We start from the raw sequence: 22,399 nt of genomic DNA, 5'->3' as shown, positions 1-22,399 counted from the left end.
TGACTTCAGGCAAGTTGCTAGGCCTTTCTGAGCCTCTCTTTCCTTGCCTGGACAATGAAAATGAAACCCCTGGACTTGCAGGTTTGTTATGAGAGTTCCAGGAGGCATGCAGTTGGTGCTCACTCAGTGCTGCCTGAGCTAATATCCTGCTCTGCTCCCAAGTCTGAGGAGATAATGGAGCACGGAGGCCAGAGGCAGGAGTGACAGGGTCCCTGTGTTCTGGCATGCTGAGGAGCTGTCATCTCTTCACACCCCATTTACCCAGAACAGAGGCAAAGCTCCCAGGAGCCCAGGGCTCCCAGCATGCACCCCTGAGCTATTAGAAGGAAGGGCCTGAGTCCTGGAGCTGACTCTGGGACCGCATCCTGTCAGTCAAGAGCAAGTTCTCACAAGACAGGGCTCACATCCTTCCCCGCACCGGAGCCTAAAAATGTCCATGCAGGGGCGTGCTGGCTCGGTGAATGACGATTCATCCGCACAATGGAAAATGGCACAGCTGCTAAAATAATGCGGCAGTTATGTATCTATTCGTTCAGAGTCATCTCCAAATTATGTTGCTTGGTGAAAAAGCCAAGTGCAAAACAGTATGCGTAGTACTTTTTTAAAGGATGTATTTAAGTTTATATATGGCATACGTCTCTCTGGAAGAATACAGAGAAGCAGGCACTGGGGGCGCCTCTGGGGAGGGGAATTGGGGGAGCTGGGTCATGAGAGGAGACTCACTTTTCACTATGAATCCTAGTGCCATCTGAATGTTTGCCAGGTGCATATATTTCTGACTCAACATTGAGTCCCCTGAATTGTTTATGGCTCTCATAATTGCACATGAAGTTTGGAGAGAGGCAGGCATCAGATACCCCAGAGCTGGTGCCTGTAGGGAGAGGTGGATGGGCTCCAGAGATGGAGAGGGAAGGGGCACAGATTAAAATGAAAATTTAGGCTGGGAGCAGTGGCTCACACCTGTAATCCCAGCACTTTGGGAGGCCGAAGCAGGTGGATCACCTGAGGTCAGGAGTTTGAGACCAGCCTGGGCAACATGGTGAAACGCCGTCTCTACTAAAAATACAATAAAAAAATTAGCTGGGCATGGTGGCGCACACTTATAATCCCAGCTACGCCAGAAGCTGAGGCAGAAGAATTGCTTGAGCCCAGGAGGCGGAGGTTGCAGTGAGCCGAGATCGTGCCACTGCACTCCAGCCTGAGCAACAAAGCAAGACTCTGTCTCAAAAAAATAAAAACTAAAATAAAATAAGATAAAATAAAAAAAATAAAAATTTAGGCCAGGTGCAGTGGCTCACCCTGTAATCCCAGCACTATGGGAGGCCGAGGCGGGTGGATCACTTGAGCTCAGGAATTCAAGACCAATCTGGGCAACATGACGAAACACCTCTAGAAACATCTCTACAAACAATACAAAAATTAGTTGGGCATGGTGGCAGGCACTTGTCGTCCCAACTACTTGGGAAGCTAAGGTGGGAGGGTTGTTTGAGCCCAGGGAGGCGGAGGTTGCAGTGAGCCAAGGATTGCCCACTGGCATTCCAGCCTTGGTAATAGAGGTTGAGATGGTTCTCAAAATAATAATAATAATAATAATAATAATAATAATAATAATAATATAATAATAAAATGAAAATTTTAAACATTCTTTAATGATGACACATATTTATAAATAATAACTAAAAGATGTTTTAAATATATTCTAAAGCAAAATCTTAAATCTTAAAGGCACATGTAATTCTGCTTTAATTCCTTTCAACATTTTATTATAAAAAATTCAGGCAGGGGCAGTGGCTCACGCCTGTAATCCCAGGACTTTGGGAGGCCAAGGCAGGCAGATCACCTGAGGTCAGGAGTTTGAGACCAGCATGGCCAACATGGCAAAACATTGTCTCTATTAAAAATACAAAAATTAGCTGGGTGTGGTGGCAGACGCCTGTAGTCCCAGCTACTTGGGAGGCTGAGGCAGGAGAATTGCTTGAACCTGGGAGATGGAGGTTGCAGTAAGCTAAGATCACGCCACTGCACTCCAGCCTGGGCGTCAGAGTAAGGCACCATCTCAAAAAATAAATAAATAAATAAATAAATAAATAAATAAATCAAATTCAAACATACAGTTAAGTGAACACCTAGATGCCTACTACCTAGGTTCTATCATTAATGTTTTCCTATACTTGTTACTACGTTTCTATCCACTCCTCTGTCCATTGATTTATTTAATTTTTAGTACATTTCAAAGTAAACACAGGCTTAATTTTTAAAGTATACATGTGTATTGGCCAGGCGTGGTGGTTCACGACTGTAATCCCAGCACTTTGGGAGGCTGAGGCGGGCGGATCATGAGGTCAGGAGATCGAGACCATCCTGGCTAACACAGTGAAACTCTGTCTCTACTAAAAATACAAAACAAAATTAGCTGGGCATGGTGGTGGGCAGGCTCAGGAGGCTGAGGCAGGAGAATGGCATGAACCCAGGAGGTGGAGCTTGCAGTGAGTCGGGATCATGCCACTGCACTCCAGCCTAGGTGACAGGGTGAGACTCCGTCTCAAAACAAAACAAAACAAAAGCATAAATGTGTATTTAACTGTATTTTTGGTGTGTAGAATCTGGCAATTCTATACCCGGGCCCTGCCCAGAACCCCTTTGGTAAGTTGGTGCATCCAAACCCCACGTGCTGGAGTGTGGGATGCTAACAGCACCTGAATCCCTGACTCAGGCTCTGCTTCCAGGGAACCTGACCTAAGATGATATATGTAAGTATACAGTATTTGAGAAGGCACATATATCATATGGTAGCACATATCATTAAATGTTAATTCTAGATGTGAGGTTATTGGAGATACTTTAAAAAGTATTTGTCTTCTCATTTATCTGCAATAAACTTGTATTGTTAGTGTATCAAGGTGAAGTTTTGCAAAAGACTCTTCCCTCTCCCTGTCTTCCTCCACATGCCCTCTGGGAAGTGAACCCTCTCCTATTCTTTCTGGTGGGCCATGGTCTCTAACTTCCCTTTCCTGAGTGTAAGAAGCTCTGAGAAGCCAAGCTACAGCCAGAATCATCTCAGAAAGGGCTTTTAGAATCACGGCAACAGGCTTTGGAAGGAGCCCAAAAAGACTGGGGTCCCAGATCTACCCTCTGACCCGGGGCCTCAGCCCCTTTAGAGAATGTCCTCGGGTCTCAGGGAAATTGACAGAATTGAGGGAGGTTTTCTCCAGACCTGACTCTCACTCATATGGTGCCTTTGTGTTGATGGTAAGGGGCACAATGGTTGGAATTCAGCCCCTACTTTTGCAGTGCACCACACGCGTGATGACACTAGAGTTGGCTTCAGTCCCTGAGGTCGAGGCACACCTCAGAGGCCAGGAGACAGGATTTCTTGTTTCAGGGCTGTTTTCACACACAAAGCCTCCCTTCCCATCAGTGGAGGCTGCCTGAGGAACGACTCAGTCAGAACCCAAAATTCAAGGGCCATAGGCTATCATCACGGTCCTGCCTCCCGGTGGAGTGACTGACATGTCTGCACCCATTGAGTCATTCTGTCACTTTTGACTGTTTAAAATATTGTCATAGAACAAACAAATCTGTAACCTAGCTTTTTATTTGTGAAGCTTGATTCATGCACTTCTGGCATGCCTGTGATTTTCCAACAGTGCATTTTTTTCTTGGAGGTTGAAGAACAGTACTTGTTCCCTTATTTTTGTGTCCCCCTGACACCACATTTGTGATATCCACTTGGGAAGCTAAATAGAAGGACTAGGAACAAGGGCTCTGGAGTCAGACTTGCTGAGTTCGTCTCCCAGATCCACTTCTTACAAGCTATGTAGCTATGGGCAAATGACTTAACCTCTCTGAGCCTCCCTTCCAAACAGTAGTGCTAATACCATTGGACTGCTGTGGTCATTAATGTAAACCACTTAGCACAGTACCTGGCACTAGGAAGAGTTCAATAAATGGAGATATTGTCATCTTCATCACTGACCTACCATGCTTCCCTTCCCCACCACAAATCACCTACTAAACTTTCAGGTTGTGCCTAGCACAGTCCAAGTCCCCTGTGCCTTGGGGTGGCCTTCTGGCGTCTCCCTCATCTGCAGGTGGTGATGGCACAAACAGCAGGTTACTGACCTCTCCCAAGAAGGATCTGGGAGGCTTTGTGCGCAACACAGTTGGACTGACCTGTGCTGAGCCAGGGACCTCACTGACTTGGTCCCCTGGGGACTGGGCAGTGGCCACACAGAAGCAGTGACCAGTAGTAACCTTGTCCAGATTGGCCAAGCAGGCTGAACAGGACTCAGTCCAGCTTCTCTAGGGACAAACTCACCTTTCGGGTTTTGAGGCCACATCTGTACCCCTTTGCACGTCTTTGGGAAGATTACAATTTTGAAGGAAGATGCTTGGAGGATCAGGAAAGTGCACCCCCCAAGGAACCTTCCAGCCCTGATAGCAGCTCAAAGCTCCTCTGGGGTCTTCCTGTGCTGGCTGCTCAGCTCTGCTTTCCAGCCCTGCCTGTGCATCAGCCACCACCCCCACTCCCATCCCCCATCCTCACTTCTCCTGCACATTCTGAGTGCCTAGCAGAGACCTTGGCATGGGGTGGGTCTACGATGCACCTGACATCAGGTGAATGAAGGAAGGAGTAAATGACTCAGTAATGATGATGATAATGATAGCTACCATTTCTGAGCGTTTACCACATGCTAGGTTTTGTGCCAAGTGTTTTACTTGCACTATCTCATTTTACCCTCCCAATAGTCCTATAAGGTGGGTGCTGTGATTATCCCCACTTCACAGAAGAGGATACTGAGGCTAAGAGCTTCACAGTCTGCCCAAGCTCAAACACTTAGTTAACGGCAGAGCTGAGATTGAAACTTGGTGTCTGACTGCAAACCCCATTCTCCTAACCACCATGTTTTATATAGTGCCTCCAGTGACCACTAAAAATCCTGATGGCCCCGAGGAAAGACAATCATATGGAGTTTCAGGCAAGAGGATATCTTCAGGCAAGGTTGTTCTGAGGGAAGGGTTGACTGGGGAAAAGGGGGGCAGCTTAATGATAATGACTGTTATCATGCTATGGTCTATGTAATCATCACAGTCCTATGAGATAGGTATCAGTTCCATTTTCCAGACAAAACTGAGCTTCAAAGTGGTTGAGCAACATGTCCAGGGTCACACAGCAATGAAGCAGCAAACCCAGGATTTCAACTGTAGTCCGTCATCTCCAAAGCCATAACCTACTGCTGGCAGTCACACGCAGTCACATACACACATACACTCACATGCACACATTCACACACACTCTCCAAAGCCATAACCTACTGCTTCCCATTTTATAGCTGGGAATGAGAGGGAGAGGGAGGTGCAAACATGAGGAGGCAGTGTTGACCTGAGACAGCTGCAGTTGTGCAGCAACACACGCACACACATTCACACACTCACACACACATTCACACACACTCACATACATGAATTCACACACATGAATTCACACATTCACACACACATTTACACAGACTCACATACACACATTCACACACACACCCACGTGCACACACTCCACACACTCACATACACTCACACTCACATACACACATTCACGCACACACACTTACACAGACATACACACCTTCACACACTTACATTCACACACACGTACACGGCATTCACACACAATCCAACACTGTCACATACACACACTCACACGCCTTCACACACATTCACACACACTCCAACACTGTCACATACACACACTCACACACAGTCACATACACACATACACTCACATGCACACATTCACTCACACACTCATGCACACACACATTCACTCACACACTCCACACACTGTCACACACACACACTCCCCTCCTTCCACCGGAGCTGGTAGCCTCTGTAAGGATCATAAGATCTTACAGTCAGAGATCACTCCTAACCCGCTCCATCACACGGCTGGGGGGCTGGGGGCCTGGAATGGGCAGGGGCTGCCACAGGACATTAGTAGGTCAGGGACCAGGGTTGAACCAGGGCTGCTCCCTGCCAGCCGCAGGCTGTCTCTCTGATGCTGGTCCTGGAGCCTCTGGCTGCTGTTTGTTCAGGGAAGGGGAGGTGCCTTCCGGGTATAAATAGCAGATGGAGATGCTTCTCCCTGGCAGGAGAGTTAACCCTTGGGGCCCTGGGCACGGAGAGAGGCTTCCCTGCCTTGTGAGAAGGCGTGGTGGCTGTCAGAGTCAGAAGAGTCCTTAGCGATCACCTAGGCCCTGCTCCTCAGTGTGGTCTATGAGTCAGCAGGCTTGGCACCTCCTCAGAGCATGTTAGAACTGCAAAATCCCGGCCCTACACCAGGCCCAGTGAATCTGAGTCTACCTTTTCACAAGGTGCCCAAGACGCTGGTCCAGACAGCCCTTCCTTCATGAGGATGGGGGAAAGTGATTCAGAGAGGGCAGTGCTCCTGCCCAAGGTCCCAGAGCAATTCCCTGACAGAATTAGCTCTCAAAGCCACACTTCCTGCCCTCATGACTCAGGACCCTGATAGGCAGGGATCAGCCCTCAATTGCACAAGGGCTGAAGAAGGGGGCCAGGCAGTGAGGTGTTGTTTCAGAGCCCATCCCCACGGGTTCTGCTACCCTGGCTCTGTCCCAGCCCGCCATGGCCCAGCCTCTCCACACAGCCCGTGCCCGGCCTGCGGGCCAGGGCCTGAGTTGGAGCTTGCCCCTGTAGGCAGGCAGGTGCCAGGTTGAGGGAGGAGGGCAGGGCCACTGTGCCAGGCTGAATCAGCATGAGGGTGGGTTTGGGGAAAGGGCCACAGCGGTCAAGGCTAAGCGTTTCCCCCTGGCCTATTTTCATCTCTCCCAGAGCTTTAGAAGTTTTCCTGAAACAGCTTTTCTGAAGGAGGCTGCCGGCAGTGTGGGATGGGAGGAAGGGCCTTTCTTCACCTTCCCCCGAAACAAGCTGGCTCTGAGGAATGTGGAAACCATTAAAGACGCCCCCTTTCCCATCTCTGCTGCCTCCATCCCCAGAGAAGAGAGCAGCTGCTCTCCACCCAGCCCGCAAACACCCACATGCCAGAGTGGGCAGGGGAGCAGGGCCTGGCCCCCCGCGCCCCTCTCATCCCGCAAGGCTCACCAATGTTGGGGTGCTTCAGCAGGCGGCAGATGCGGGCTTCACGCTCCAGCTTCTGATGGTCTGAAACACAGAGACTCAGGTGAGTCCCGGGTGAAGGAGGAACCACCACCCTCCATCTCCCGCTCCTCAAAGCCTCGTACTATCTCCACCTCCCAGGGCAGCCCCTGGGGGCTGGGAAAGCTCACCTTCTGGCCAGGGCCTCTGAGTTCTCCAGGAAGACCATGGGGTGCAGTGGAAAGAGGAAGAGGCCTGGGTTGCAGTGACTCAAGCACATCCCTCACCCTCTCTGGCCTCCCTTTTCACGGCTCTAAAATGTGAGGTTTCTCTAAGACTCCTCCAGGCCTGTTCCTCAGGCCCTATACTCTGGCCAGACTAAATGGCTGACTTCACCTCTACAAGCAGGCCCTGCTGGGCCCTCTCACTTCAGGAGAGAATTGCACATGCAGTCCTCTCAGCTTGAAACACTTCCTCTACCTCCCACCTGCCGTTCATTGGCCATCACTCACTCCTACCAATCCTTAGTCTCAGGCCCCTGGCAGCAGGCAGGGGCCCATCCTCTGTGCTTTCAGAGCCCCTGAACAGCATGACGCACTCAGTCTCATGGATATCTAGTTCCTTGAGGGCAGGGACTTGGTCTCTGTTGTACCCCTGACATCTACCCAAATACCTGGCACGTACTAGGTCCTCAAGAAATAACTGAATGAAGCTGGGTGCGGTGGCTCACGCCTATAATCCCAACACGTTGAGAGGCCGAGGCAGGTGGCTCACTTGAGCTCAGGAGTTCGAGACCAGCCTGGGCAACATGGTGAAACCCCGTCTCTACTAAAAATACAAAAATTAGCTGGGTGTGATGGCAGGTGCCTGTAATCCCAGCTGCTCAGGAGGCTGAGGCAGGAGAATTGCTTGAAGGTGGAGTTTGGAGTGAGCTGAGATCATGCCACTGTACTCCAGCCTAGGCGACAGAGCGAGACTTTGTCTCAAAAAAATAAAAAAAGAAGAAGAGAAAAGAAATAACCAAATGAAAGAATAAATGATTGAATGAATGTCTTTCTAAGGGAGTGACTGACTATTCTTCCAGAGGGCTGTGTTAATTCCCAGAAGCCACCTCCCTTTCAGGAGACTCTGGGACCAGGGACACAAAGAGCCCCAAATAATCTGCGGGGGCCCACCCAGAGCTCTCCCACCTGCCTTCTGGACTGCTGTGCGAGTCTCCTGGGACTCTCCACACACCCAGGAGAAAGGCCTTGCTCGGGATCTGCCACTGTGGCTTCTGATTCTCCAGCTGCTGGGAACAGTGGGACACATGACCCTACTCCATGCCCCTAAACAATCCTGGGCTGGAGACATCACTCTCCCCATTTTATAGACAAGGAAACTGCAGCCTGAACAAGCTGAAGCCTCCGTGGTGGCAGAGCTAGAACTGAAAATGCATTTCCTATTTTCCATTTTGGTGCTTTTTTCACAATTTGGTAGTTAACGCCTTAATTTAACAAACAAAACCGTAAAAAGAAACCCCCCTTTTTTAAAAAAAAATTCTTTTTTTTTTTTTATTATACTTAAAGTTCTAGGGTACATGTGCATAACATGCAGGTTTGTTACATACGTATACTTGTGCCATGTTGGTGTGCTGCACCCATCAACTCGTCAGCACCCATCAATTAATCATTTATATCAGGTATAACTCCCAATGCAAAGAAACCCCTTTTTAAAAACTCTGTGCCCAGCACTGTGCAGAGGGCTTTATATGCCTTTCAAGTCCTCATACAATCCTTGAGGAAGTTACTATCATTTTTCTGCCTTTCCAGAGGAGATAGAGCTTCAGAGAGGTTAAGTACCTGCCCAAAGTCAATCCTGCAGTGAGCGGTGGAGCCATGATTTGTACCCAGACAGTCAGACTCCAGAGCTGGGCTTTCAATCCTGGGCTATACTATTCTCCATGCCCCAGCTCATAACCACTACCTCCACTTGCCCCCAATTCTCAAATAGAAAAATGAAGACCCACAGAAAGAAACTCATGCCAACACTCAGACGCCAAGCCAACACTAGAACCTTGGCCCTGCATGGCCCTCTCAGAGTGGGCAGGTATGTGGATGGGGGCGTGGTGAGAATGGAGAAAGTTCCAGCCCTTGTCCCCAGGAATCCTGCTCCCCTTTCCCCTGCCCCCTTCACGAGAGCAATCACTGGCTGTTCTCCAAGGGCTGCAGAAGCCAAAATCAATACTGAAAGGTGGCTTTTCCACCAGCAAAGCAATTAAGTCCAATTCCGTTTCCATGGCTCAACTCCCCAGCTGAAGACTGGCTGCAAGCTAGGGACGAGGAGGTGGGGCCAGGTTGGGGGGCATCCCTTGATTCCCCCTCCCTCCATGGGCTCCTTTCATATCCTCCAGGGGAGGGGAGGCTGACTCCTGGGCACAGGAGGGGATGCCCATCCAGAGCTGACCAGGCAGGGCCCTCCCCCTGCTCCACATCCCATGCCCTACCCCCATATCCTACCCGCAGCAGAACCAGAACTCAGGCAGGTCACGATCAGGCCTGTCAGAGGGGGAAGGAGGCTTCCGGCCTAGGCTATACATTCAGGAAGCAGGAGCCCCAAATCTGGAATTTTGCTGTTTCTCCCTGTGAGGTTACCCAGGAGCAGAGAACATTGACAAGATTGAAAGAAGAAAACGTGGCCGGGCGCGGTGGCTCAAGCCTGTAATCCCAGCACTTTGGGAGGCCGAGACGGGCAGATCACGAGGTCAGGAGATCAAGACCATCCTGGGTAACACGGTGAAACCCTGTCTCTACTAAAAACTACAAAAAAAAACTAGCCGGGCGAGGAGGCGGGCACCTGTAGTCCCAGCTACTCGGGAGGCTGAGGCAGGAGAATGGTGTGAGCCCGGGAGGCAGAGCTTGCAGTGAGCCGAGATCTCGCCACTGCACTCCAGCCTGGGCGACAGAACGAGACTCCATCTCAAAAAAAAAAAAAAAAAAAGAAAGAAAGAAGAAAACGCTGGCCATGCAACTTTAAACTTGTGTCTGGTTACCAGACCTCACTGATGGAAATGCTAGGAACTGATTTTATAAGTCTTATCATCATCATATGCATAGTACAATTAACCTGCATTGTCACTGTTGAAAGTGTTCATCCTACTGAGTGTAAACATACACATTATACAATAGTTCTGGTAACTCTGTTTGCAGTGTTTTCATTTTCTAATATACAGAGAACCTCAGGACATGTGACATGTGGGGACCATGTTTCTTTTGACCTCCGAGGCCGTGCTCTGTTATATAGATGGAGAAACTGAGGCCTGTTGACAAAGGAATAGTCCCTTTATCAAAATCACTCACCAAAATCACCTGAAAACTCAGAGCTCTGAGGCCTCTACCCCTGCACCTTCCCCACCACTCCTCCCCTCAGCCAAGGAGCTCTTTTTTTTTTCTTTTTTTTTTTGAAACAGGGTCTCACTCTGTCGCCCAGACTGGAGTGCAGTGGCTTGATCTTGGCTCACTGCAATCTCTGCCTGCCAAGTAGCAGGGAGTACAGGCGCATGCCACCATGCCAGGCTAATTTTTTGTATTTTTAGTAGAGACGGGGTTTCACCATGCTGGCCTGGCCAAGCTGGTCTTGAACTCCTGACCTTGTGATCTGTCTGCCTCACCCTCCCAAAGTGCTGGGATTACCATACCCGGCCCCGCCAAGGAGCTCTTTTTAAAACATCAATTAAATCCTGTCACTTCTTGGCTTCCAACTCTCCAACAGCTTCCCAATGTACTTAGAGCACAATCCAAACTCTTCCCTGGGTCTGGCCTAACCTTGGCCAGGAAGCTCCAGCCACACTGGCCTCCTCTCTGCCCTGACACACCAAGCTCCTTCCCACCTCAGGGCCTCTGCACCTGCTGTGCCTTCTGCCTAGAAAGCTCTTCCCTGGGTCTTCTCATCAGGCAGGCCCCGGCACAATATCACCTCCTTGGAGAGATTCCCTGGCTGCCTTTTCTAAGTGTGTCCCTCCTGCTGCATCACCTCCCCATACACTGTCTTATTTTCTTGGTTAACACTTGTCACTACCTGAAGCTACCCAGCTGACGTATGTGTTTAATGTTATTTTCAGTCTCACTCCCTAGAAAACGGGCACAATGAGAGCAAGACCTTTTCTGTTGGTCACTGCCACGTTCCCAGGGCGTAGTGTAGATCTGCTAAGCAGCCTGTCCAAGATCCCATAGCAAACAAGCGGCAGAGCTGAGATTTCAATCCATGTACATAGCTACTTATACTATATTGCTTCCCATTCTAATAATTTTTTTTGAGACACAGTTTCACTCTCATCACCCAGGTTAGAGCACAGTGGCAGGATCACGGCTCACTGCAGCCTCCACTTCCTGGGCTCAGATGATTCTCACTCCTCAGCTTCCCTCTTGAGTAGCTGGGACTACAGGCGCCCGCCACCACGCCTGGCTAATTTTTTATATTTTTAATAGAGACGGGGGTCTCACCATATTGCCCAGGCTAGTCTTGAACTCCTGGCCTCAAGTGATCCTCCCACCTTGGCCTCCCAAAGTGCTGGGATTAAAGACGTGAGCCACTGAACCCAGCCCCATTCTAATAATTAATTAATTGATGAATCGATCCATCATCTCAGCAGAGTCCCATGATGGTGAGAGCTCTGAGGGAAGCTAGAAATCTTCAGCCTCCTGCCTGCGGACCTGGGGAGCTTCCCCAATGCCCATAATAATATCTTGGGAACCTTTTTACTTCCTCCCCAGATGGTTGGGTCACCTCCAAGGTGCGGAGGCTAAGAGCACAGCAAGGCTCAGCAGAGCCCAGCAGGCAGAGGTGGATGGACATTCTGGAGTGAGGTCCCTGGGGCCAGACAGACCCAGCAGGGTGGGGCAGGACAGAGCAGGCCTGGAAGGACCTGCAATCATACAAATGGGCAGGGCTCTGCCTCCAGAGGGGAGTGGACTCCAGCAGGCAGGTGGCCTGAGATTCCAGCAAGAGGCACACAAGCCAGGAGAGAAAAGAGACCTCAAGTCTGGGAACAGGAAGTACCTGCTCCCTGCATAGGACAGCCCGATCCTGGGAGCTAGAGCAATCATCCCAAGGACTAAGAGTGCCAGGCAAGGGGTGGGGAGAAGGACAGGAGAGATGGGAAGCACGTCTTGCCGTCCCCTCAGAGGCTTCCTTGCAGGGACCTGAATGACACTATAGTGCAGGCTGGATGAGCTCGTCATGCTCCCCACCTGGTGCTCCGAGACTGGTCACGGAGGAGCCGAGGAAGTGACCCCCTCATGCTCGAGCTAGAGAGTAGGGCCTGTGGAGGTCACAGTGCCCAGGCCAGTCACCTCCGGCTGTACCAGCCTCATGCATGTGCCCAATGTGCCCTTAGAATGCTACCTCTGTGTGTGCCGTGGGGAGGATGAGCTAGGAGGCTATACAGCACCTAGTGGGGGTTAGCACTGAGCCTATGTTATTGTATTAGGTCGGTGTTAATAGCTACTGTTACTGATGACAGGATTTTTTTAATGCGGGGGCTTGGGCCCCACCTACTGAATCCACCCCTCATGGGTGGAACTCAGGCAGCTGTGTTTTTTAAAAAACTACCAAAGGTATTTGGCAGGGATTGGAACAGGCAAAATTTTTACTTTTCACTTCATTTCTTCATGGTTTCTTTGGTTTGTTTATACTATGAACATGTTTTAAACGACTAGATTAAAAATACATACACAAATATATCGTGGGTTTGGGAACCACTTGCTAGAAGAGGCTGGGCGGGGTGGGCAAAAAGAAAGCCACAGCTCCTGGGAGGGTGGGCACAGCCCCTGCTGGGTGCTGCCGGAAGTCACCCAGGAGCACCAGCAGGAGATGCTTAGAGTGTGTTGCCAAATATTCAGCATTAACCCCCCCTCCCCGCCCCCGAGGCACCATGAGTGGCAAACAAAGAATCATGCTAAAAGAAGCTCTGCTCCTCCTCTCCCGCTGGGAAGAAAAGCAGCTGGCAGTTGGCAGACTTTTCCGGAAGGTTTCCTGATAACCTCCCCACCCCCCACCCTCTACACTCACCTAGGCCCAGCCACCTTCCTTCGAAGAGGTCAAGGACTCAACAAGTTGCCAAAGAGAGGCGGCTTGGGAAGTGGCTGTCTGGCATAGCCCAGGGTCTGCACTGTCCCAGGAGTGCTTAGTCACTTTCCAAAACAGGAGCCATGACCCTTCCACTCACCCATACACATCTGTCTCTTTTGGTCAACATGCAAGTGTGTGTGTGGATGTGCCCCGAGAGTGTGGTGAACTAACCTGAGATCCCAGCATCCAGGGACGACCTTGGTGCCTGACCCTCTCTCCCGTTGGGGCAACCTCAACCCGTCACCCCCGTCCCTGTTGTATCTCAGGGATTGGGACATCTCCCTTGGTTCCTCAACACCCAATGCACAGAGAGGACACCAGACTGCTGCTAGTCACACAGCAATGACAAGGCCAATCCAGGCATCTGGCCATGAGGCAACACTCCTGCCGGCATTCCTGCCTGCCCTGTCTCTAGCTCCCAGCCTTTCACAAGCTTGGACTTTTCACACTGACTGTGTACCACGTGGGGCTTCTGGCCCTTCAGAGACCCTCACTCTACCCCCAGCCACCCCCTCTGCTGATCCTCTTTGACCTGCAAGACATGGGGGGAGGTCGGTAACTGGAAGAAAGTGCTGAGCTCCCAGCAACACTAAGCCAGGGAAGAAAGGCAGCAACACACAGTCCAACATGAGGCCTGCTGGGAGGCCTGCTGGGAGCAGCATGAGCCTCCTGTACCAGCCACTGTGAGGACGGCCACGAACCTGCACCTGCTGGCCCCTGGCCCCACACAGCTGTGCCTGTCAAACACCTGGACACTCTGCCAGCCTCTCACACAACATCTCCCGCACTGCACAAACCATGGATTGTACAGCTCACACCTGCCCCCACCTCACCCAACAGAATTCTCTCCACCACCAGGCGGTCCCAAGGAAAGCATATACACCATTTCATTCAGGGTGGGGACTGGCATCTTTGAAGATAACCCTTTCCAACACACGAACCGTGGTTACCACCATCACTGTCTCAAACACACAGTAATGGCAAGAAGCTCATCTCCTGGGCAGGCTTCCCAAATTTTAATGTCCACAATCACCCAGGTATCTTGTTAAAATGCAGATTCAGATTCTTCAAGTCTGGTGTGGGGCTCTAGGCTTTGCTTTTCTAACAAGCTGCTGGGGATGCTGATGTCACTGGCCCAGGCCTGCTTCTAAGGTCTTAGGGCCATGGTTCTCAAACTCATCTGCAAATTAGAGTTATCTGGGCATCTTTTCCAAAACTCAGATAATATCCCAGACCCACTCTCTGGAGGACCCAAGAGTGGCGTAGCTGAAGCCAAGCGCACTTGGAGTTCACTGGCCCCTCTCTGAGTGGCAGGTGCTGTCCTAGGTGCTGGGTGCAGAGTAGCCCACACTCTTGAAGTCTACAGCCCAAAAAGGGAGGTGGGTATTAAACAAGGGGCCTTATCAGTAAACAGGATGAGTCTAGGTCAGGGAAAGCCATAAAGGAAATAAACAGTAATAAGAGAGAGAAAATAGGTCGGGCATGATGGCTCACGCATGTAATCCCAGCACTTTGGGAGGCCAAGGTGGACAGATCATCTGAGGTCAAGAGTTCGAGACCAGCCTGGCCAACATGGTGAAACCCCATCGCTACTAAAAATACAAAGAAAAAAAATTAGCCAGGCGTGGTGCTGGGCGCTTGTAATCCCAGCTAGTCGGGAGGCTGAGGCAGGAGAATCGCTTGAACCCAGGAGGAGGAGGTTGCAGTGAGCCAAGATCGCACCACTGCACTCCAGCCTGGGTGACAAGAGTGAAACTCCATCTCAGAAAGAAAAAAAAAAGAGAGAGAGAGAGAAAATGGAGGAGGCCTCGTTAGATTGGGGGGTCAGGAAAACCTCTCAAAGGATGTGACCTTAAGCTGAGACCTGAAGGCTGAGAAACAGCCATTCATGAAAGGAGCCAGGAGATGGCGTTCAGGCAGAGGGAATGGCAAGGGTAGAGGTCTGGAGGGGAGAAGTGACAGTGAGTGGCAGAAGAGCAGGGAAAGGAGGGCCCATCTGGTGTCTCAGTCCTCACCTGTGAGGCACAGAGCTTGGCCTGTCTGGGTGAGGCTGTTGTCTCCAGCCTCGAAAAAATGAAAAGAAGGAAAAAGGGAAGGTCTGTTCTCATGACACCCCCAGGAAGAGCAGCCCCCACCCCTGCCATAAGTATCACCCATGGGCTCGGCCCTGGGTCCTGGTCTAAACCAAGCAGTACAGGTAAGGGGAGAGAGGAGAGCCCTGGAGGGTGGGCAGGGTAGAGATCAGGCACCTACCTCTGGCTGACAGCTTCTTGGTGTTGATGATCTTGGCAGCATACTCCTGGCCAGCCAGCACCTTCACACACCTTCGTACCACGGAGAAAGCTCCCCTAGGAGGACAGAGAAGGTGGAGAGAGTGAGGGAACACCCAAGGGCTGTGTCCCTAGGAGATGTTGGAGTTCACGTCGCTGCCCTACGCTAGAAGAAAGCCCTTCATCAGCGCTGCTCAAGCTCACAGGGGCTTCTGTGGCCCAACTCAGGGACAGAGCGAGGCCAGAGAGACCCAGAAGATGGACCCAGAAGCAGAAGATGAGAAGCTTGGCCTCAAGTGAGAGGAGCCTGCCAACGTCATCAAAGTTGGGCTCACCACGCTGTAAAACATCAGAATCATGTAGTGTTAGAACTGCAGAATCCAGGTCTCTGAAAGTTTTTAGTGTTTTATTCTTTCAGTAGGTAAACATGGACATGGTTCAAAGTTCAAAAGATATAAAGGTATAGGTAGTAAAATGACTCCCTCTCGCCCCTGTACTACAGCCTCTGAGGTCCCCTTCCCAGAGATTACCACTGTTACTATGTCCTTGAGTCTCTTTCCACAGACGGTGTCCCACACACTAATGGTACTGGACATTGTATACTGTTCTCCACCTTCCTTTTTTCAGTGAATAATATATTTTTAGAGATCCTCCTTCCGTATCATAACATAAGAGTTCCTTGTTACTTAGTATGTAATTGTATGGCTATCTGATCCTTTATTCAGCCAGTCACCTACCGATGGGCACTCAGATTAGTTTCAATCTATAGCCATTACAAACAATGCTACAATGACTAGCCGTGCGTGTGTGCATTAGAATTATATATCCTATGTATGCATGTGTCTGTGTGGGATACATTTCCAGAACTTATGTTATCTGGTCAAGGGGTAGGTGTTGTTTGCTGATTTCAATGGATAATAAGAGATTGTCCATATTAAAGATTGTACCAACTCACCTTCCCACTAGAATGCAAGGGTGCCAGTTTTCTTTGCCCTTGTCAACACAGTGTATTATCAAACTTTTTATGTCTGCTAAAGAGACAGGTGGAAAATGGCAATTTGCTGTAATTCAATTTGTAATTGTCATATTAAGAGTGAAGCTGAGCATCTTTTCATGTTTTAAGAGACTCTTGGGATTTTATCCTCAAACTATTAGTAATTATAAGAGAACTTGGGGCAAGGTCTGTGAGTTTTCCACCTCACAGGGGAAAACATTGTCACCACGTAGAATGTGGCCCATTTCCTACCTCATTTGATTTTTCAGGAAAAGCTACAAAACTAGATATTGATGAGAAATTTCCCAATTTTTAAATACTGGCACCTATTCCAAAAGAATTTGAGGATGGTATTAGGCCAAACAAAACTTGTCTAAGGGCTAGATCTGGAGTCTAGATGCCATTTTGCTCTCTTTGCCACAAAGGCCATGCTCTCCAATCCCTTCATATACAGAGGAGACTCCTAAAGGGCCCGATACTGACCGTGGTCACCACTATAGCACCCTAACCCCATGCTAATGGAAGAAGAGAGTCTCCTGGGCAGGCTTCCCAAATCTAAATGTCCAGGGAAGTCACCCAGGTACCTTGTTAAAATGCAGATTATGATTCCTCAAGACTTTGAGTTCCAGTGTAGATTGCTCAAGGTCAAATGGTTCATAATAGGCAGAGCTGTGTCTAGAACTCAGATGTTAGCACTCTTGGGTGTGTGACTTCCACACCAAGTAAGCCTTCCACTTCCTGGCAGGCTGGGCCATGCCCAGGTTTTTGACATGGCTGCACACATCACATCCTCCAAACTTGGATGCCCCATCCCAAGCTTATGGGCAGCTCCAAGCCCACAAAAAGATGAGGCTGACAAGGCAGAGGAAGATGCTGGCAGGCACTGAAGAAGCCTGCAGGCTAGCACAGATGCCTGCTCTGCACACAGCCCTGAGCATGGTATCACTGGCTTCATGTCTAGGCAGCAGGAAATGAGTGGCTGGGAAACTGTAAAGAAGGATGAGGAGGAAGGAGCCAGGATACGGACTAGAGACCAAGAAATATAACCTTGTAGGAAAGCTAAAGGGGGCCAGAATTCATGGGCATGCAGAGGGCCTCGCACAGCTGTGGCTCCTCCTTGGGGCACGCAGCCTGTCCATATGGTACCAGGAAGAAAGCAGCAAGACCACAGTCCCCTCCCTGAGACTCTCCCCTGCTGTGCGGCCCCTATTCCATGCTTCCAGAGCACCCCTGCTTAGAAAAAATTCATTTTTCTTCCATCATTCCCACAACACTTCTGGCCACCAGCTATAAAGGGTTTTTTTTTGTTGTTTTTTTTGTTTTTTTTTTCACAGCAACTTATTCTCTGGACACCAGTTGGGTATCCTATAATTCAGTTATGAAACTACCTAGAGTTAGTGCAGACCCCACAAGCTAAGGGCTAAAACCTACAAGACGATCGCCTTGCTTCAGATACCAATCACAAATAGTGGGTCCTCAGGTTACCCACAATTCTGTCCAACCTGGCTGGTGACTAGGGGATCCCACAACCTCCTCCTTTTAGAATTTTCTATCATGGCTCACAAAACTCAGGAAAATGCTTACTTACATTTACCAGTTGTGCATGTGTGTGTGTGTGTTTACAACAGAGGTTATGATAAAGGGTACAGATAAACAGCTAGATGAAGAGGGGCACAGAGCAAGGTCTGGAAGGATCTTGAACACAGGAACTTTTGTCCCCATGGAGTTGGGGTGTGTCACCCTCGGGGCATGTGGATGTGTTCACCAACCCGGAAGGTCTCCAAGCTCTGTACTTAAGAGACCTTTATGGAGGTCTCATCACTATGCATGATCGTTTATTAACTCAATCCCCAGCCCCTCTCCCCTCCCTGAGAATGCAGGGAGGGGCTGAAAGCTCTAAGCTTCTGGCCATGGTTTGGTTTTTCTGTGACCAGTTCCCACACAGGCACCCACCCAAAGCTGCCTCATTAGAACAAAAGATGCTCTCATCACCCAGGAAATTCCAAGGCAGTTGGGAGCTTTGAGTCAGGAACTGGGTTCTAAGACCAAATACTAGAACAAAAGATGCTGTTAGTACCTCTATCGCTTAGAAAATTACAAGGGTTTGGGGAGCTCTGCGCCAAGAACCAGGGATAATGACCAACTACATATTTCTAGATTTCTTATGATATCATAATATCACAACCCTACACCCCCATCTAACTCAGACTGGTGGTGGCTCCTCCACCAGCTTATTTCTCCCACCCTGACAGTGAGTTCCTGAGGGCCAGGACTTTCACTTTCTTCCTCTGTCCCCAGTGCTTTAATACCCAGTGTCTAATGCCAATAGAGCCTCCATGAGTGTGACTTGCAGGAGAAGGAGGTGGATTTCAGCAAGAGTGAGAGAAAATGGAGTGAGACAGGAGAGGAAATTTTCAGATGGGGTGTTAGGAATAGGAACAGGCATCTAAGGAAGATGGGGGACAACTGGTCTCTCAAACATGCCCGCCCTACCCAGGGATGGGGATGGACCTCAAAGACCTTTAGGTCCCCCTCTAGCTGGGGGCCATGATTCTCAAAAGCCCTATGAGAAAAAAGCTTAAAGTGGCCACATCTGGGCAAGGTTCTGAGAACTCCAGGAAGAGAAGGGCAGGAAGCAGGGAAGGCTGTGAACTCCAGGGTGCAGGAGCTGGGTCTCGTCCTGCTCATCAGCACCTGACAAAGCTTGGTCCAGAGCTATAGCTCAATTAATATGTGTGGGTGGATGGAGGGATTGAGGAAGGGATGGTTGTACAGCAGGAGGGAGGGATGAGTGTAATTTCTCTATTAGAGAGGCAAAACTCCATTCTAGGTAAAGACCTTAGATCAATGATTATCAAACTGGCTGCCTGAGAATTCCCTGAAGGATCTTTGAAAAAACAGATTCTGGCCGGGCATGGTGGCTCATGCCTGCAATCCCGGCACTTTGGGAGGCCAAAGCGGGAGAATCGCTTGAGCCCGGGAGTTTGAGACCAGCCTGGGCAACATGGCGAAACTCCGTCTCTACTGCTGGGCATGGTGGTGCATGTCTGTGTTCCCAGCTACTCAGGAGGCTGATGTAGGAGGATCACTTAAGTGCCGGAGTTGGAGATTGTAGTGAGCTGAGATAGCATCGCTGCACTCCAGCCTGGGTGACACAGCAAGACTCTGTCTCAAAAGAAAAAATAAGCAGATTCCGAGGTCCCACCCAGACCTCCTAAATCAGCACCTCTGGGTGTAGGCCCAGGGAATTTGTAATTTCATTTTAACTCTGTCTGTGGGTGATTTTTTCTCAGGTAGCCCAGCACTGCCCAGCGCCTTCCGGGGAAGTCCTGCTGGGTATCCTGTCTCCCTTGGAAATCTGCACTGATAGGGGCCAGCGAGGGCTCTGCTCAGGGAGGCCTGACAGGCCCCATGAGACTGGGCTCTGGCTCAGTGAGCCAAGGCCGTAAGAGCTATGTCTATAAAACAAGAGAAGCCATACTTGCTGAAGTTCCTCTTCCGAACAGCACCAAGCTTTTGTGTAAATTAGAGGCTCCTCACCAGGAGTTCATGCCATAGATGGGGTAGTGCGGGGACCCCGAGCCCCTTGAAGGACACCTGTACATCCAAGTGTAAGCAAGTGCATTTTTTGGAGGGAGGTAAGGGTGCATAGCTTTTATCAGATGCTCAGAGGGAGGAGTTTCTCAAAACAAGCTTAGAGCTGGTGATCCGGAAGGCAACAGCCCCTCACAAGCCCAGAAGTCTTCTTTCCTTCAAATGTACATTCACCACTAAGCACCCTTTTGACCCTCACAGCAATCCTGTGGAGTTGGAATTCTGCTCTCCCATTTAACAGATCAGGAAACCGAGGCCTCAAGTGAGCAGGCATGTTCCTAATTGAGGCTGTGAGGAGAATCCAGGTCCCTTGCACTTTTTCTTCTGACTCAACCACAACAGGAGAATGTGGTCCTCAAGAGCAGAGGCTCTGGGGTCACAAAGACTCGTAGTCCAATCCTAGCTCACCCCCAACTGTGTGATGCTGAACTTGACACATCACCTTTCTGCGTCTTCCTGTTAGAGGGTAATAACAGCCTCTACCTCCTGGGTCTGTCGGGGAGATTAAGTGAGGTAACTGGTGCAAAACACTTGACACAGTACCAAGCACATGGGACATGGTTTGGGGAGAAGGGGGGCAAATGAGGCGAGAAAAGGGGCTGGGCTGCTACCTAGGCACCCCCAGGCTCCAACCCTACCTGCCATGGCGGTAGGGATCAGAGGAAAGTCATAGCCAAAATGAGAATGAGGGCAGTGAGTCGGCAGCCCTAACCTCCTCCCTTTTTTATCTTCTGTTTAAAAAAGAAAAAAAAAAAAAAACATGTTTCTGTATTCTTGTCCTGTATGAACAAGTGGCCACAGCCCAGAAACCCTGGCAAACAGAAGAGCCAGCCCACTCCTCTTGTGGCCCTGAGCTGAGCAGGCAGCCAGCAGATGGGCAGGTGGGCAGGAACTTGGGAACAGGACAGGGCAGGAGAGGCAAGGAGGCCAAGGTTGGGAGGGCAGGGGTGGGAGGCGATGGCCAAGAGTCCCAAGAGGAAGAGATGAGGCCTGGGTGTGAGGGCTGTGGCAGATGGCCATGGGCAGTCCTGGAAGTGCCTGTGAAAGTGTTTCTGAATTCCTCGAGAGGTGTAGGGGAATGCCCCTGGGTGCAAAGGAGGAGGGGTGGGGGAAGTGTTCCTGGGTGCAAGGGGTGGGTGTCTGGCCATAGGCATGTATGGGCAACCTGGTCTAGCCCCTAAGAGTGTGATGCTGTGAGGCTGTAGGTGTGACAAAGCACATGTATATCACCCTAGGTATGAAGCGTGTATCCATGTGAGCCAGAGGGTCACAGAATGTAGGCAGGGAAGGGTGTGTGGGGGAGAGACAGACAGGCAGACACTGGAGGAACCAAATCTCAGCCCTCAGCCCTGCTGGGAGGACTTAGGCAAGAACCGGCCCCAGTGAGGGCCACAGTCTCTTCATCTGCAATGTGGAGGCTAGGGTAGGGATGAGGCTCAGGAACGCAGTAGCTTTTCAGCTCTAGTGTTTCATACCAGTGCCATCCAATAGAACTTCCTGTGATGATGCACACACTCTGAGCTGTCCACTGCAGCAGCCACCAGCCACAGATTCTACAGAGCACTTGAAATGGGACCAGCGGAACTGAGCACCAAATTTCTTATTTTATTTAATCTAAATAACTATATGTGGCTAATGACTGCCACATTGGAGAGCACGGTTCTACATAGAGAAGAGCAGGCACTCCTGAATCAGACCAAGCAGAGTTCACATAGTGGGTCAGCTACTTCCTAGCAAGCTACTTCACCTCAGTAAGCCTGTTTCCTCTCTACTGCAAAATATGGACAGCAACAGTACCAACCCTATGCAGTTGTTTCAAGGATTCAATGAGATAATAAGGCAGGCAATGAGTTTGGCAGAGTCCCTGGGGTATAGTAAATGCTCAAGGAACAATGCCTTGTGTAGGCATCATTATCCACGAAGGGAGGAGGACAGCTGGCATCATCAGAAACAAAATGGACATTGTTTGCCAAACTCGGGGAAGAAGCAAGGCAAGGTGGAGGTGTGTGGGAGCCATAGCGAGGTGGGGAAGGGGCAGCTCACCAGGGCTGAATAGCCTGCCCCGAGAGTGGACGAGAAGGAGTGTGGGCAGGCAGGGAGGCCCCCCTCCGGCAGACAGACAGAGAGGGCACAGTGACAGTGAGTCCGGTGCGCGTGGCTGAGAATGTGGGAACGTGCTAATGGGCTGTGAAAAGGAAGATTCACGCTGGGAAATTGCTTTCCAGCTGCCTGGCAGGCAAGGTGTCCTGGGCGTAGCTGGCTGCCAGCCCACAGGGGCCCACCGCCCTCTCTGGCCTGAAACAACAGGAAGAGTTGACATGGC

General features: G+C 50.2%; 1 protein-coding gene across 4 annotated transcripts in view; it reads right to left on the bottom strand.

The window, feature by feature from the left end:
- CAMK2A (calcium/calmodulin dependent protein kinase II alpha) overlaps nt 1–22,399 on the bottom strand; it is a 70,198-nt gene that overhangs the window by 37,939 nt on the left and 9,860 nt on the right. For all 4 annotated transcript variants that reach the window (XM_017875776.1, XM_017875778.1, XM_017875777.1 and 1 more), the window contains exons 2-3: nt 15,472–15,566; nt 7,117–7,176 (exon numbers count right to left, since the gene is read on the bottom strand). In XM_017875776.1, coding sequence (XP_017731265.1) covers nt 7,117–7,176; nt 15,472–15,566 — 155 coding nt within the window. The remainder of the gene's footprint in view (nt 1–7,116; nt 7,177–15,471; nt 15,567–22,399) is intronic.

Source organism: Rhinopithecus bieti, unplaced genomic scaffold (genome assembly GCF_001698545.2).
Source record: "Rhinopithecus bieti isolate Rb0 unplaced genomic scaffold, ASM169854v2 scaffold_7673, whole genome shotgun sequence".
Taxonomy (NCBI): domain Eukaryota; kingdom Metazoa; phylum Chordata; class Mammalia; order Primates; family Cercopithecidae; genus Rhinopithecus; species Rhinopithecus bieti.
Note: the sequence above shows the minus strand (reverse complement) of the source record. Positions and strands in the feature narration are given on the sequence as shown.